This window comes from Talpa occidentalis, unplaced genomic scaffold (assembly GCF_014898055.3).
Source record: "Talpa occidentalis isolate TD23 unplaced genomic scaffold, MPIMG_talOcc4v2.1 talOcc4.4, whole genome shotgun sequence".
Taxonomy (NCBI): domain Eukaryota; kingdom Metazoa; phylum Chordata; class Mammalia; order Eulipotyphla; family Talpidae; genus Talpa; species Talpa occidentalis.
Genome location: NW_023604295.1, coordinates 136,855,372 through 136,870,911, shown reverse-complemented (window position 1 = coordinate 136,870,911; position 15,540 = coordinate 136,855,372). Strand labels below are relative to the sequence as shown.

The 15,540-nt window shown below is 41.9% G+C and overlaps 1 protein-coding gene across 1 annotated transcript; it reads right to left on the bottom strand.

Annotated features, from left to right (window-relative positions):
* Positions 1 to 9,428: 9,428 nt before the first annotated feature.
* SAP30 (Sin3A associated protein 30) lies at positions 9,429 to 14,406 on the bottom strand. Its single transcript, XM_037526444.2, is given in 5 exon segments — positions 9,429 to 9,764; positions 11,694 to 11,792; positions 12,436 to 12,561; positions 14,093 to 14,232; positions 14,235 to 14,406. Coding segments are annotated over 5 exon segments (660 nt in total). The 3' UTR covers positions 9,429 to 9,641.
* Positions 14,407 to 15,540: the final 1,134 nt, after the last annotated feature.

The following is a 15,540-nucleotide window of genomic DNA, read 5'->3' as shown; positions in this document are numbered from 1 at the left end:
TAAGAATTTGAAAAATCACATGAATTTGCAAGTAAAACAGATGTTTTCTAAGAAATTTTCTAATGGTTTGAGGAAGCTTTGGACTAAGTTCCCATGCATTAGGAGATACGCATTGATAAATGGGTACTCAGGAAGTGCTTCATATGCAGACATTTCATTAGATGCTTGCTAAGCACCAGCTGTTACATTTGAGGATGTGGTAATGAGTAAGAACTTGCCCTCTTGGAACTTGCATTCTAACAAAAGTGTAATAATTAAAATTATTTATAAATGTTAAACCTAAAGGGCGCTATTCAAAGTATTGTTGGGGGGGCCTCACTGGTGGCGTAAGGGGTTAAGCACTGCACTATGAAGCAATCTGCAGCCTCTGCAGCACGAGTTCGATCCCTGGTCAGCCAGGGAGCAACACACATGGTGAGGCAGACCCCTCCTGTCTCGCCCACTGCTCCCCTCAGCAGTGTATTTCAGTCAGTCTGCCTGTTCTGCTCCCTGCTCTGTCTCTGGTGAATCCTTTCACCATCCCCATCTCTGGCCTGTACCCCAGTTCTTGTATGCATAAATAAATAAATAAATCTTTTAAAAAAAAAGTATTGTTGGGGAAAGGTTTGAGAAGCATGGAGTTTTCAATAGCATGAAGTTTTCGATATCATATAGTAACACTAAGGGGTATTTCTTGTAAATAATTTCATTGAAATACATTCTTGAAGATATCTGATCTATTTCTAATGACCACATCCAGAAAAGTATCTGGTATCCATTCAGTGCTCAATAAGTTTTTCTGGACATGACCAAGCAATTTTAAGGTAGTCAAATTCTAGTTATTGCAAAATCTGCACAAATAAAAGTCAGAACATGTTTTTAAATAGTGTGACCTCCTACAATAATGCATAAAGAATAGAATTGCTTTAAAAATCAAATTCATAGTTTAATCAAAATATTATATGATTTGTTTGGACTTTTTTTCTTTGACTGAATTGGGCTACTATTAAAATTAAACTAACTAGACAACAAACTAGTCCAACCACTATGGAAAGCTGTGTGGAGATTCCTCAACCTGCTAAAGATGGAGCTTCCATATGATCCAGCAATTCCACTCCTAGGTATTTACCCAAAGGACATAGAAACATTAATTCAAAAGGGCACCTGCACCCCTATGTTTATTGCAGCACTATTTACAATAGCTAAGCTATGGAAACAACCCAAATGCCCAAAAGTAGATAACTGGATCGAGAAGATGTGGTACATATACACAATGGAATATTACTCAGCAATCAAAAAAGACAAACTCATGCAATTTGCAGCAACATGGATGGAGCTGAAAGGATCATGCTCAGCGAAATAAGCCAGAAAGAAAAAGAAAAATACCAGATGGTCTCACTCATAGCAGGAATTTAGAAAACCTAAATTAGAGACCAGGAAAAAGACTAATTGCAATAAAGTGAAAATCAAAATCAACAAGCAACTATAAACCAGAGATACACTACACGGTGGGGAGGAGGGAGTAGGATCAAAACAAGGGGGGGTAGGATTTGTATGGGGACGAACTATAACCAAGATGAAAATGCATACATTGTGCAAAAATGAAAAATGATGTAAAAAAACATGAAATTAAATTAATAATAATAATAAAAATAAATAAACTAGACAAGGAAGTCATACCTTTTCTGGAACAGCACACAGCATAAGTAAAGAAAATGATCTGTAAACTTATTTAATTTTCTACTTTGTAGAGACTCTCTTTGAGGGAGAGTTAAAGACTCATTATCTCTATTTATAAATGACCTATCAGTTCGTGAGCTTACGTGAGGCAACAGTGACTTTTTCATGTGCATTCCATTATTATTGCATTTAAAAACTGATGAGAACAGTATTTGAAAAAAAGATAAATTTTTAATAAATGGAATTTTATAGATTATTATGATTATTGTTCATCATATTCTCTTCTTTCTGGAAATAACTTTGAAATATGAGATTCGATTACTCGTTTCTTTTAGAAACAAGTACAGTATAGAGGCAGACATTCTTCTTTATACTATACTACCAAGTAAATTTAAGACATTAATGTTCACAACTTACCTTATGGAAATTTTTTTCTGACTAGTTCATTATGTTTTTAAAAGCAAGTATTTCATTCAATCATATTAATGAATAAATATTTTGTTTTTTCAATAGTATTTAGTTAAGCTTAGTTAAGAGAAGATAATTAGGGCCTCCCTGGTAGCTTAGGAGATAAGTCTCAGCACTATCAGCACTGCTGAGTTCGATCCCTGCCTAGGGAACTAATCCATATGGCACAGCAGACCTGTCCTGTCTCACCCACTGTTCCCCTCAGCAGTGTATTTCAGTAGATCCGCCTGTTCTGCTCCCCACTCTGTCTCTGGTGAATCCTCTCACACCCTGCACCTCTGCCCTGTATCCCAGTTCTTATATGCATAAATAAATGTTAAAAAAATAGATTTTAAATTAAAAAGTTATTAGAAAAGACAAAGACATTTGTCTTTTTTATTACTAATATTGTTAAATAGGTCAGTAACAATATCTAAGAATTATAAATATACATGTATCAAACAACAGAGCCAAAGAATATATAAAGCACAGATAGACCTGAAGGGAAAAATATTCAATTTTGGAGATCCCAGTATCCTACTATAAATAATGGGTAGACATCTAGACAAAAGATTAATCAGGAAATAGAGGACTTCAATACTATAAACTAACAATACCTAACAGATACATACAGAACACTTTACCCAAGACTAGCAGAATATACATTCTTCTGAAGTGCATACAGAATATTCTTTAGGATAGAATATATAGTAACATAAACAGTCTTCCATAGTTCTTTTTAAAAATTGAAATAATTGGAACTATTTTTTCTAGTCATGGTGGAATGAAGCTAGTAAATAACAAATGAATGAAAATCGGAAAATCAGCACGTATGTGGAAATTAAAAAATACATACTAACAACCAGCAAGTCAAGGAAGAAATCACCAACTAGGAAAACTGGAAAATATTTTGAGATGATGAAAACAAAAACAAAACATAGGGCCTCCCCGGTGGCGCAGTGGTTGAGCACTGGGTTGCAAAGCTGCCAGCAGCCTCTGCAGCACCAATTTGATCCCCGGCCGCCAACGAGGGTCCCACATGGCGCGAAGACCTCTCCTGCTGTGCCCACTGCTCCCCTCAGCAGTGTATTTCGTCAGTCTGCCTGTTCTGTTCCCCGCTCTTTCTCAGGTGAATCCTCTCACTCTCCCGCAACTTCTGTTACCCCAGTGCTTGTATAAATAAATAAATAAATAAATCTTAAAAAAAAAAAAAAACATATTGAAAGTAGTGAAAAAATATTCAGAAGGAAATTTATAACTATAAATGTCTACATTAAAAAAATCCCAAATCAACTTTGCACTTTTGAAAAAGTTGAGCAAACTTAATAAAAAACTAGCAGAAGAAAAAGAGCAAACAAAGCAGTGTCAAAGAAGGAAATAATAAAGATTAGAGCAGAGATAAATGAAATAGAGTAGAATAACAACAGAATCAAAGGAGCCAAATAAAAGACCAACAAAATTGACAACTCTTAGCTAGACAACTGATGCAAATAACTAAAATTAGACATAAAAGCAGAATTATTACCGCCATAGAAATTTAGAGAATGATATGAATAATTATATGACAACAAATTTGATAATCTAGATGAAATGAACAAATGTATCCTAAAAACACAAAATATCAAAAAGGACTCAAGAAGAAATAAAAAAATCTCAACAGTCCTATTATAATCACCAATTCAATCAGTACCGATTGAATCAGTAATAAAAAATCGTCCATCAAAGAAATTTTCTAGATTAAATATGTGCATTTAATCAAACATTAAGATAAACTAATGTCAGTTCTAGTTAATAGTTTCAAAAAAAATAGAAGAGGAAATATTTCCATGAAGCCAGTACTTGGACTACATAAAAACTCAAAAAGTTTTTTGCATCAAAGAACATGTTCAAGAATGCAAAAGGCAATCTGGAGAACGAGAGAATATACTTTCAAATCAGGCATCAGATAAGGATTTAATATCCAGAATAAAGGCCCTCCCGCAACTCAACAACAAAAAGACAACAAACCAATCAAAAAATGAATAAAGAACTGGAATGGATATTTCTCCAAAGAAGATACACAAAGGACTAAGAAACACTTGAGGAGATGTTCAGTATCATTCATGATTTAAGAAAGGGCAAGCAAAACCTGAGAGATACCATCTCACACCCAGTAGGATGGCTTCAAGTAAAAAAAAAAAAAGTGGAAATCCAAATGTCTATCAACAGATGACTGAATAAACAAATGGTGGACACACACACAATTACACAGACATTAAAAAGAATGAAGTACTGATAAGTGTTGCAACTTGAGCTTTGAAAACACTACAATGATGGAAAAAAACAAACACAAAAGGACATATGGGCATACCACATTTTACTGTGTTTTGTTTTATTGTGCCTCACAGATAGTGCATTTCTTTTTTGGCAACTTAAGTCTTGGCTCTATTTTTTCCAACAGCATGTACTCACTTCATGTCTGTAGCACATTTTGGTAACTCTTGAAATATTTCAAATTCTTGTATTATTATTATCTGTTACGGTGTCTCTGATCAACAATCTTTGACATTCCTGTTGCAATTGTTTTGGCACACCATGAACCATACCCATGCACTAACACAAATGCGTGTTGTGACTGCTTGACCTACCAGTCATTGTCCCACTTCTCTCCCTTCTTCAGGCCTTATTCCCTGAGGTAAAATACTAAAATGAGAGCAATTAATAACACACAATGGTCTCTGTGTGTTTAAGTAAAGGGATGAGTTAGACATCTGTCACTTTAAGTCAAACACTAGAAATAAGCAGGCTTAGTAAGAAAGATATGCTGAAAGCCAAGAGGGGCCAAAAGCTAGGCCTCTTGTGCCAGTCAGCCAAGATGTGAATGTAAGGGAAAGTTCTTAAAGGAAATTAAAAGTGTTACTCCAGTGAACAACAAATGAGAAGAAAGCCAAACTGGGCCTCCCTGGTGGTGCAGCGGTTGAGCGCTGGGTTGAGAAGCTGCCCACAGCCTCTGCAGCGCCGGTTTGATCCCCAGTTGCTCCCCGGCCACTGGAGGAGGGTCCCACGTGGCGCGCAGACCTCTCCTGCCACCCGCTGCTCCCCTCAGCAGTGTGCTTCGGTCCTTCTGCCTGTTCTGCTCCCCGCTCTGGCTCTGGTGAATTCTCTCACCCTCCCGCGCTTCTGACTACCCAGTGCTTGTATGAATAAATAAATAAATCTTTAAAAAAAAAAAAAGAAAGCCAAACAGCTTCATTGCTGACATGGAAAAAAAATCTGTGGTCTGCACAGGAGATCAAATCAATCACAACATTCCCTCCAGCCAAACCTAATTAGAGCTAATTGATTCTCTTCAATTCTATGAAGGCTGAAAGAGGTGGAGAAGCTGGTAGAAAAGCATGAAAGGTAGTAGAGGATGGATCATGAGGTTTAAGGAAAGAAACCAACTCCCTAACAAAAAGGTACAAGGCTAAGCAGCAAGTGCTGATGTAGAAGCTGCAGTATAAGTTATCAAAAAGATCGAACTAAGGTTATTGATGAACGTGGCTAACTACGTGGCTAACTAAACGACAGATTTTTCAATGTAGATGAAATAGCCTTCTACTGGTAGGCTGTCCAGGACTTTTATAGCTGGAGAAATCAAAGCCTGGTTTCAAAGCTTTGAAGACTAGACTATCTCTCTTGTTAGGAGATAATGCAGTTGGTGACTTTCAACTGAAGACAATACTCATTTATCATTTTGAAATCCTAGGGTCCTTAAGAAGTTTGGTAAATCTACTCTGCCTATGCTCTATAAATTAAACGAGTAGATACCAGCACTTCTGATTACAACATGGTTTACTGAATATTTTGAAGGCCACTGTCGAGACCTGCTACTCAGAAAGATTCCTGTCAAAATACTAGTGCTAATGAATCTGGTCACTCCAAAGATCTGATGAAAGTGTACAAGTGGATTAAAGTCATTTCCATAACTGCTAATAAAACAACTATCCTACAGCCCATGGATCGAGGAGACATTTTTACTTTCCAGTCTTATTAATTAATACATTTTATAAGGTTATAGCTGCCATAGGTATTCCTCCAATGGATCTGGGTAAATTGAAAATCTTCTTGAAAGGATTTGCCAGTCTAGATGCCATAAAGAACATCCTTGATTCATGCGAAGAAGCCAAAGTATTGACATTATCAAGAATATGGAAAAAATTGATTCCACATCTCAAAGGACTTTGAGAAGCTCAAAACTTCAATGAAAGAAGTAGCTGCAGCTGTGGCAGAAACAACAAAGAAACTAGAAGTAGAGCCTGAAGATGTGACTGAACTGCTTGCAATCTTGTGATCAAATTTTAATAACTGAAGAATTGTTTCTCAATGAATGAGCAAAGAAAGTCATTTCTTGACATAGACTCTACTCCTGGTGAAGAGGCTGTGAACATTATTGAAGACAACAAAGAGGTTTACAGTATTACATAAATTTAGTTGATCAAGTGGTGACAGGACTGAAGAGGATTGACTCCAATTTTAAAAAAAGTTCTACTTATAGGGCCTCCCTGGTGGCGCAAGGGATTAAGACGCAACCTATGAAGTTATCCATAGCCACTACAGCACGAGTTCGATCCCTGGCCAGGAAGCTACCCACATGGCACAGCAGACCTCTCCTGACTCGCCCGCTGCTCCCCTCAGCAGTGTATCCCCGTTAATCTGCCTGTTCTGCTCCCCACTCAGTCTCTGGTGAATACTCTCACCCCCCCACACCTCTGGCCTGTACCCTATTTCTTGTATGCATAAATAAATCTTTAAAAAAAAGAAAAAGTTGTACTTATAAAATGCTATGAAATAGCATGACATGTAACACATCTTTCCTAAAAGGTAGAGTTCATCAGTGCAGCACAATTTGGCTTTTCTGTCATATTTTAAGAAACTGCCACAGCCACACCACCCCCCCCAAATCAGTAAGTAGTCACCAACACCGAGGCAAGATGCTTCACCAGATTACAACTTGTTGCAGGCTCAGATGACAGCATTTTTTAGCAAGTGTTTTTAAATTAAGGTATGGACTTTGGCTTTTCAGGCATACTACTATTGCACACTTAATACAGTGTAGACATAACTTTCATATGCACCGAGAACAGAAAATTATGTGCGATTTGCTTTAATATTCATTTTATTACATTGGTATGGAACCCAACCTGCAATGTCTCTAGTGTGTGCCTCTATGTTGCATGATTCCCTCTGTATGATACATGCGCAACAGGCAAGTTCAAAGAAATAGGAGGTGGACTGGAGAGTCCCAGGGGGTTGGAGGAGGGAGGGTAAAGGAGAAATTGGGATCATTTATAGGGTGATAAAGTTTTGAAATTTGAGCTGGTGGTTGCATAACACGTGCCTAAACACCAAAAACTGTACAATTTGAAATGGTTGTGTATGTTATGCAAATTTCACCTCAATTTAATGACTTTACATAGACATAATATAGAGCTTATTTTCCTAAATACATTAATTTCAGGTATTACTTTCCAGTCTTAAATTGTTCAGTAAAAGGTAGTTAGCAAATAGATTTATTTCCTAAGCCCCTGTTTTCTTCTTTCTACCTCAATGGCAATTTTGGATTCTTCTCCTAGTGCTCTAATATTAAAAGTACCTTTTATAGATATGAGTTTGGTTTTTTTGATTCGGATAAAGATTTCTTGTGAATTCATAATTTTCTAAATCCAATTCTTTAATTTTAAAGAATTAAGATGTTTACATAAAACTTACTTTAACACTTGAGTTCCTCAGCTTTGATGAGGTTCTTAAGTTCTCAATTTTTTAGGTTTTTAAATTGTTCTCACAAGGATTTAATTTCATTGGATAAGCAACATCCTGCAGTCTTTCACTTTTTATCCGACTATGGAAATAAGCAACTACATGAAACTTATATTGTTAGTCAAAGGTTCTATTTATACACGTTAGTGTTAGCAAATAACTTAAGTTTTCACACAAAAAAAGGTTTCTATGGGATAAAAACATAAAAAAATAAGTCCTTAAAATGTGGCCATGATACTATCTTCAAATAGGCCATCACTTCTTGTAGCTATGTGGTTCGTTTTTGTACAGCTTAAGAAAAAACTCAGAGATTTCTGGAATACTAGAAATGAGGTTTCTATACTACTAATTATCACAGCCTCTGCTCAACAATAAAGCAGCAAGTAAGTCTTTCAAAGGTCATAGCAAGCATAAAGACCAACTGCTTTACAGTTCACCACCTCTTCTAGCTGTCCAGATACTTTGAACACTTAGAAATATGCAGACTCACCTTTTTTTGAACCAGAACTTTCGAGTTAGCTACGTCAGTGGTTCTCCACCAGGGTGCATTTATCCCCCACAGGATGTTTGGCAATGTTTAGTGATACTTTTGCTGTCACACCTTCAGAGTGCCATTGGCACTAGTGTGTGAACTTCCAGGGATGCTGCTAACCCTACAACACAGAGGACGGCCTCGTGCAATAAAAAAAAAAGAATCATCAGGTCCAACTGCCAACCTGAGTTACATTAAAGGTCTATCCATTTCCAGTCTTCCCTGAAGCTGCTATTCTTTATTTTAATGTCACAAGCTATAAGATTGATTTGTAATAATAAGTACTTGGCTAAGCAATACAATCCCAGGAAAAGCAGAGGTTAAAATATTTAATAGAAAAATGACAGAATGAAATATAAAAAGAAATTATAAAATCAGAGCTGTCTGATCAAAAGTTAAAGATCTTGTTAGATTTGCAGATTATTTCAATAGATTATTTGAATTTGCAATGTAAACAGTATAGGACATGACTGAAAATTAAGAAGCAAAGCTAAGATTCCTTCTACATTCATGCCACAAAAATAACTTTTCTCTAAAACAAAATTTAAAGATCTAATTTTATGTTCTTATTTCAACTTGCAGCAATGTACTTAACTTTACTGGCACATAAGTCACCTCTGGAGGAAGGAAAGCATATAAATAAATTAAATTGTGCGATTCCAATTACTTCAGGTAGCATCAGAAAATAATATACATGACCAAAAAAAAAAAAGGAATAAAAAGCATTGCATCCCAATGGAGTATTTTTCAAACCTGGCAGCACTGAAAAGCACTTTAAAAAATATTGCTCTTTAAGATACCCTTCCTTCCAAATCAGACTGCCCCAGAAAAAACAACAAACGTGCTATGTTTGTTACTTTCCCTCAATCTGTTAGTTTCTTAGAATTGAAAAAAAAAAAAAGGGGGGTGGGGGGCGGGCAACAAAATATACATTAAAATCTCAACACTGGTCCCTAAAAGTCAGTTTAAAATAAAAATCAAGTTTCACAAAATAAATACACTGAAGCAACTATAATAGTAATAACCTTTATTTAAAATACTTTTTAATCTAGGAAAGCTCATTTTACATGAGTTTCCAACTAATTATTAGAGTCAGGAACAAAGAAAATAAAATCAGAGAAAATCCTCTGTAGAAAAAATACACAAGGAACATTTCTACATGTGAAAAAACAATAAACAGTCTTAACATCTGAACATCCAAGTCTTAGTCTCAATTCCATCTCTCCTAGTGAACACCACTATCAACCTTGAGATCTGATTTGTTCTTGTCATTCTTCACTGAGTAGATGAAATATGTTAAGGTGTCTTTTTCATTCACTGGAATAGACCTAAAGTGGCAACCAACTATCTATAAAGAAAAAAAAAAATTGAGGAAATTAAATTATAGATATTAACAGATTTCATAAACTAGGCAAAAAGACATTTCATCAAAAGAAAAAGTGCTAGGTGATGATAAGAGCTGTTCCTTTAAAAATTATGTTGTATTTAACAAGGTACCAACAGGATGAAAACATGATGTTACGAACAAGAAATAGTGTGATTTCAAAGAATTCCTCAGCCCACTCAATTAAATCTACATTAACTAGCACCTGTATTTTTTCAAAATTCTTTATGTTGGAGTCTAGATTAGGAAGTCAATTATTTTTACTTTAAATATCAATGAAATAAGACAGAAGGTAAGAGATCCACATGCTTTGTGCAATGGTGTAGGCCCTACTCCTAGGGAAGGGATAAATATGAAGTGGGAACATACTGGCACTACAGAAACAAACCATAACATATCTTTCAAATATGTTTGCTACAAAATAGATTCATTCATTCACGCATTCATTCATTCAGTAGCTGTACTCTTTGTTCAGGTTCCTTTAACATTTTTCTGAATGAAAGTTATGGGTGGTGGGTAATCAGAGAGAGGTTCATTGAAGTTTTCTCTGTGCTAATATAACATGCGTGCTGCAACTACAGGCGTGCAAGAATAAACTGGATCGTTGATATGCAAACAAAGATTCCAGAAGACAAAATTTTTTAAGGAAAAGTTATTCACGTGATAATTAATAGATTTAGAAGTATAGTTATCCAACTCTGGATCACTTATGAATATCTGACTAGGTAAACTCTAACATTCATGGCTATTTGGGGGTATAGTTCTCATTTCTTAAAAAGAAAAAGCTCCAAAAATAGTATTCTTTTTCAGATTAGCTGATCAATAACTTCAGATTTGATTTCAGAATTTAAAACATACATACATTTAAGAATAACATTTCAAATAATATGTTTTTTGGTTCTTATTTGTCCCAAAGGCACTGTCATAGGTTAGTATCCGTACATATTGATATAGTTTCATCATGGTAGTCAACATCTGTATTTATGTTACAATAATGTACTATCCTAGATCTTTTAAATGAAATTTAAAGAAAAGTTGGGTTTCTGTTTCCTAGGCAAGAAAGAAAAGAAATTCTGGCAAAACAGTTAATATATTGAATCTTTACAGTGTTAAAAAAGCATTCTGCTAAAGAAATGTACCTTCTGTTCATCTTTTCTTAGTCAATATGCCTACTTCACAAAATGTTAAACTACTAATTCAAGTTGAAGAATATGAGAAAACTGATTTATATTTACATTTCTATTCTATCTAGTAAGCAGTTTTATTCTACATATGATAAGAACAGAAATACACACATCTAAAAATCTCAATGTGATGCACAGACTTCCTGGTTCTATTATTTCCTGAGAACATATAAACATACACACACACTCAACTTTTCAAAATCCACCAAAGAACTAGACATCCCATATCAGACTCTATATAAAAGCGTAGATAAAAGTCTGATATTTCTAGATGTGAGCAAAACATGGACACCCCAAAACAAACATCATCGGAACAAATCCTGAAATAATGAAATCAGCTTTCTAATTTATTTTATGTCTCAATCGGGTGTTTAATGAATGTTTACTGAGTAAATGGTTTAAAAACCAATAGGTTTAAAAACCAAACTAAAAACTTTCTACTCAAAATTTCTGAAAGCCCGTGTTAAGAGGATGCTTAGAGAACAACATGTAATCCAATGAATAGTCATCACATAAGGCATTTCCTATCTGGAAGACAAACATTTTTGGCAACTAGATTCTTCCACAAAAGATATGTAAATACTTTGATCTTGCCAAATAAAATGCATTATTACATATACTACATTAACAATTGGACTAGTATTCAATGCTGCCATTGTTTATATGAACGGTTCATTTAAAGTTTAAGTAGTTTAAAATTTATATATACCTCAACAAGTTGTGCTTTATTAAGTCCTGGTCTGGTTGGTAGCTTGAAGTGTCTTTTGTATCTCCTAAGTGTATTTACTTGTAATTGGTACAAATCAACCTAGAAAAAATTCACATATATGAGTTAGTTCATAATATATTTTGAAAATTTATTTCTGATATGTAAAACATTTCAACTTCAATATAATACATATTTAATTCCATTACTTTAAAAGACCACACAATCAAAACTATAATTGTATTAAATACTTTAATCTATCAAGGATAAAATATTTGAAGCAAAAATGTTATAAGACAACAGACCTCTAAGAATCATCAATTGAAAATATACAAGTCAGGCAGGGGTTAAAAACACAGCACTGTCAAGCTATTACCAGCCACTGCAACCGGTGCGCTCCATTCCCAGCCAGGGAGCTAACCCACTTGGCGTAGCAGACCTCTCCTGTCTTGCCTGCTGCTCCCCTCAGCAGGGTGTTTCAGTGGATCTGCCTGTTCTGTTCCCCACTCTGTCTCTGGTGAATTCTCTCACCCCCCCCTAACCCCCCCACCAACCTCTGGCCTACATCATTTTTAGGAAAGAAAATACACAAGTCAAACTGTGTAACTCCATGTTAACGGGCTGTATTTAATTTTGCTTTCATTTTCACATTTAAGTATTTTTAAAGTATGTCCGTATCTTTCTATAAAAGTCACAGGGTGGGCTATTTAAGATTCACATTTAACACACAAAAACTGGTATCTACCTCTGGAGTATCAATATCTTGAACAGGTGAATCTCCTCCGTCATCGTCACTCCCTTTTCTCTTTCTTCTGTTTCGAACACTCTGAATTAAGTTTTTATGATAATCACAAATGTAAAGATGCCTTGCCTGAAACAGAAAAGTTTCACAGACTGCTTACGATGGCAGTGAAGTACGTGCACTAACCAAGCACACAGCCTGTAGGAAATAAGAGACAGTCCAAGCAGGCCGTTCTCAAGACACAAGTTGCTTTCACTCTCAAATCCTGCACCCAGGACAAACATACCAAGTCTGGCGATACAGTTAAGAGGATTGTGGGGGTGGAGTGGGGAAGGTGCCAGCAAGGAAAGGAGGGAGCAGAGGACGACGAGAAATTCCAGCCCTCTGGGTTTTGTCGGCAAATTGCAGTGAGGGTGAACGAGCTCGGTTAGGTCACGTTTTCATTCTTTTTTTTTTTAACAAGGGGAAAGGACGTCCGCAATGACACGATCTGGTAGCATTTTTTCCCATGTAAAGAGCATACTTTAGTAACACAAGTGTGTGTCCTTACCGTTCTAACACGACACCCGAACTGCAGTTAACACGAAACGACCCAGCTCTACTAGGGAGCTGTGGATTTCATGTCCTAACTGCATGCAGACCTGAACGACAAACTCTTCTTTCTGAGTAACAAATGCGTTTATCTGCAGCGCGTCTTTCCAAACAAAGCAAAATGAATTATCCCAGTCCACCGTCCAGGCTGCTCCGGCCCCCGCCCGGGAACTGCTCGCGCAGGCAGAGAGCAGCGCAAACTTTCCCGAGCCTCTCACCACACGCCGTCTGCAGCGCTGCCCGGCAGCTCGGGCAAGGCTGCGGTTCGTAACGCAGCGGCTCGTCACGCCTTAAAATAAAAACTAAGGGCTGCGCTAAAAGCCCTTTTACTTGGAACCCAAGTGCAGGTTAAAAATACGCAGGGCGTGCGCCGGGCTCTGACATCTTGTTATTCATTTACCGCCAGCCGGCGCTCGGAGGGGCGCTCCTTTAGGGCTTGTTTGGAGAAGCCTCGCGGACGGTCCCCGGCACCGGCGCGCGGGGGACGGAGGAGGAAACCCCGAAGGCTGCCAGATCGGGGGGGCGGGGGGGGACACCGCAGAGGGTCCGCGCTCCCCGCGTCCGCAGCGGCTGCCCCGGAGGCGGACCCCGCGCCCCGCGCCCCGCAGCCGCTTCCCGCGCGCTCCGGGCCGGGCAGGGGCGGGACCGAGACGGTTCCAGGCCGCGGGGTCCGGTCCCGACCGGGCTCCGCGCCCCCGAACCCGGGGAGCGACTCCCCGGGGCCACTCGCCAGCCTCGGCAGCAAAACAAAGAAGGCGCCTCCATTCCAGGAGGAGCTGCCGGGCTGGAGAACACGACCCCGGGCCCTCGGCGCGGCGGCCCCCTTTGTTTGGCTTCGCGATCGCAGCCGAGGGGGAAGGGGGGCGCGGGGGGCGCGCGGGGCGCGGGCGGGGACCCCGGCGTGCCCAGGGGCGCGTCCGCGGAGGGAGGCGCCCGAGTGGCCGCCCTCGGGCCGGCTCCCCGCACCGCCCCGCGCCCGGCCCGCGGCAGCCAGGTCTTGGGGGGGCGCGCCCCTGAACCCCCGCCGCAGCGCCCCGGGGCGCGGGGCCGCCGTCCCGCCGCCACTTACGCTCTTGTCCAGCTCGATCTTCACCTTCTTCTGCGAGATGCTCTTCTGGATCCTCTTGCTGAAGCTGGCGTTGCCCGCCGCGCGGCCGCAGCGCTCGCCGTCCTCGCGCAGGCAGCACAGCTGCCCGGGGCCCGGCCCGCCGCGCCCGGGGGCCCGGCCGCCGCCCCCGCCCCGGCGCCGGGCGCCTCCGCCCCGCCGCCCGCCCCGGCCCCGTTCCCGGCCGACGCGGCGGCGGCCGCGGCCGCGACCACGGCGGCCACCGCGGCGGCCGCGTCCCCGCCGCGGCTCATCTCCTCGGGCGTGAAGCCGTTCATGGCCGGGCGCCGCCGCTCCGCCTCCGCCGCGCGGGGCCCCTCAGACGCCCGCCGGGGGGCGGCGACTCGCTCCGCGCCCCGAGTGCTCCGGCGGCGCGGCCGCGCGCGCGGCGTCCCCGGCCTGCGGGAGTCGGCGGGCGCCGGGCGGGCGGGCGGCGCTCGGGGTCGCGAGCGGGAGTCGGGGGCGCCGGAGCGGGACCCGCTCCTGTCACATGGAGTCGCCTCAGCAGTTGGCCCGCGGCGCCCCGCCCCCTCCGGCCCCTCGCCCCGCGCAGGCGCGAGGCGCCCGCTCGGGCCCCGCCCCCGCCGCGCGCCGCGAGGCACCACGGGAACTGTAGTTCTCTGCGGGGGAGTCCCCCTGAGCTCCGCCCCGGTCCGGCGCCCAGCGCGTTGGGGGAACTACTGATCCCAGCGTGCAGCGCGCGGCCGCTAGCCGGGCGTTTTCTAAGCACGAGGAAAACAGGGGCGAGTGTTTGGGTGGCGGGGCGTGCGCGGGCCCCGTCTCTCCCGGGAAGTTGGGGGGCGTTCAGGTCTTGGGGTTTGACAGAGTTGGTGACTCAGGAGAGGTCAGCCAACTCTTGAGGAGAAGCCCCAAACCCCGGGAGGCTGGAAAGGAGAAGGGAGAGGGAGGAAAAACAAGTTTCGGGATCGTTGTCGTCCGTGTGGAGACGATCGCGGGGTGGCCGCGTCCTCGGGGCGCGCGGGCCGGGAGCGCGGGCGAGGGGGCGCCCCGGGCCCTGCTCCGTGGCTGTGCTCCAGGCCACCCCGAGGCGCTACGGGGGCGCCCCTCCCGGCTCGCGGCCCGCCGCGGGCCTCCCCGGGTGCCCCCGCGCGCCGGCCCCTGCGGGGGACACACTCGCTCGTGCGAGCCGCTCCCCGAGGCGGAGCTACCCGCCAGTTGACAACAGGGCGTTTGGCCGCCACCCCCAACCTTTTCAGTTTCTCCTCGGGTGACCCTGGGGAGGGGCGGGGCTTAAGGCCCGGGAAGGGGAGGGGGGACCCCCCCAACACAGTCAGCAGAGGGAGCCTCGGAAACTTCCCAGCGATCGCCCTTTGGAGCAAGAGGGGAGAACGAAGGCGCATTTTCTGGGGGGTCTGCACGCACGTGTGCCCGGGGGGGCGGGGGGCACACTC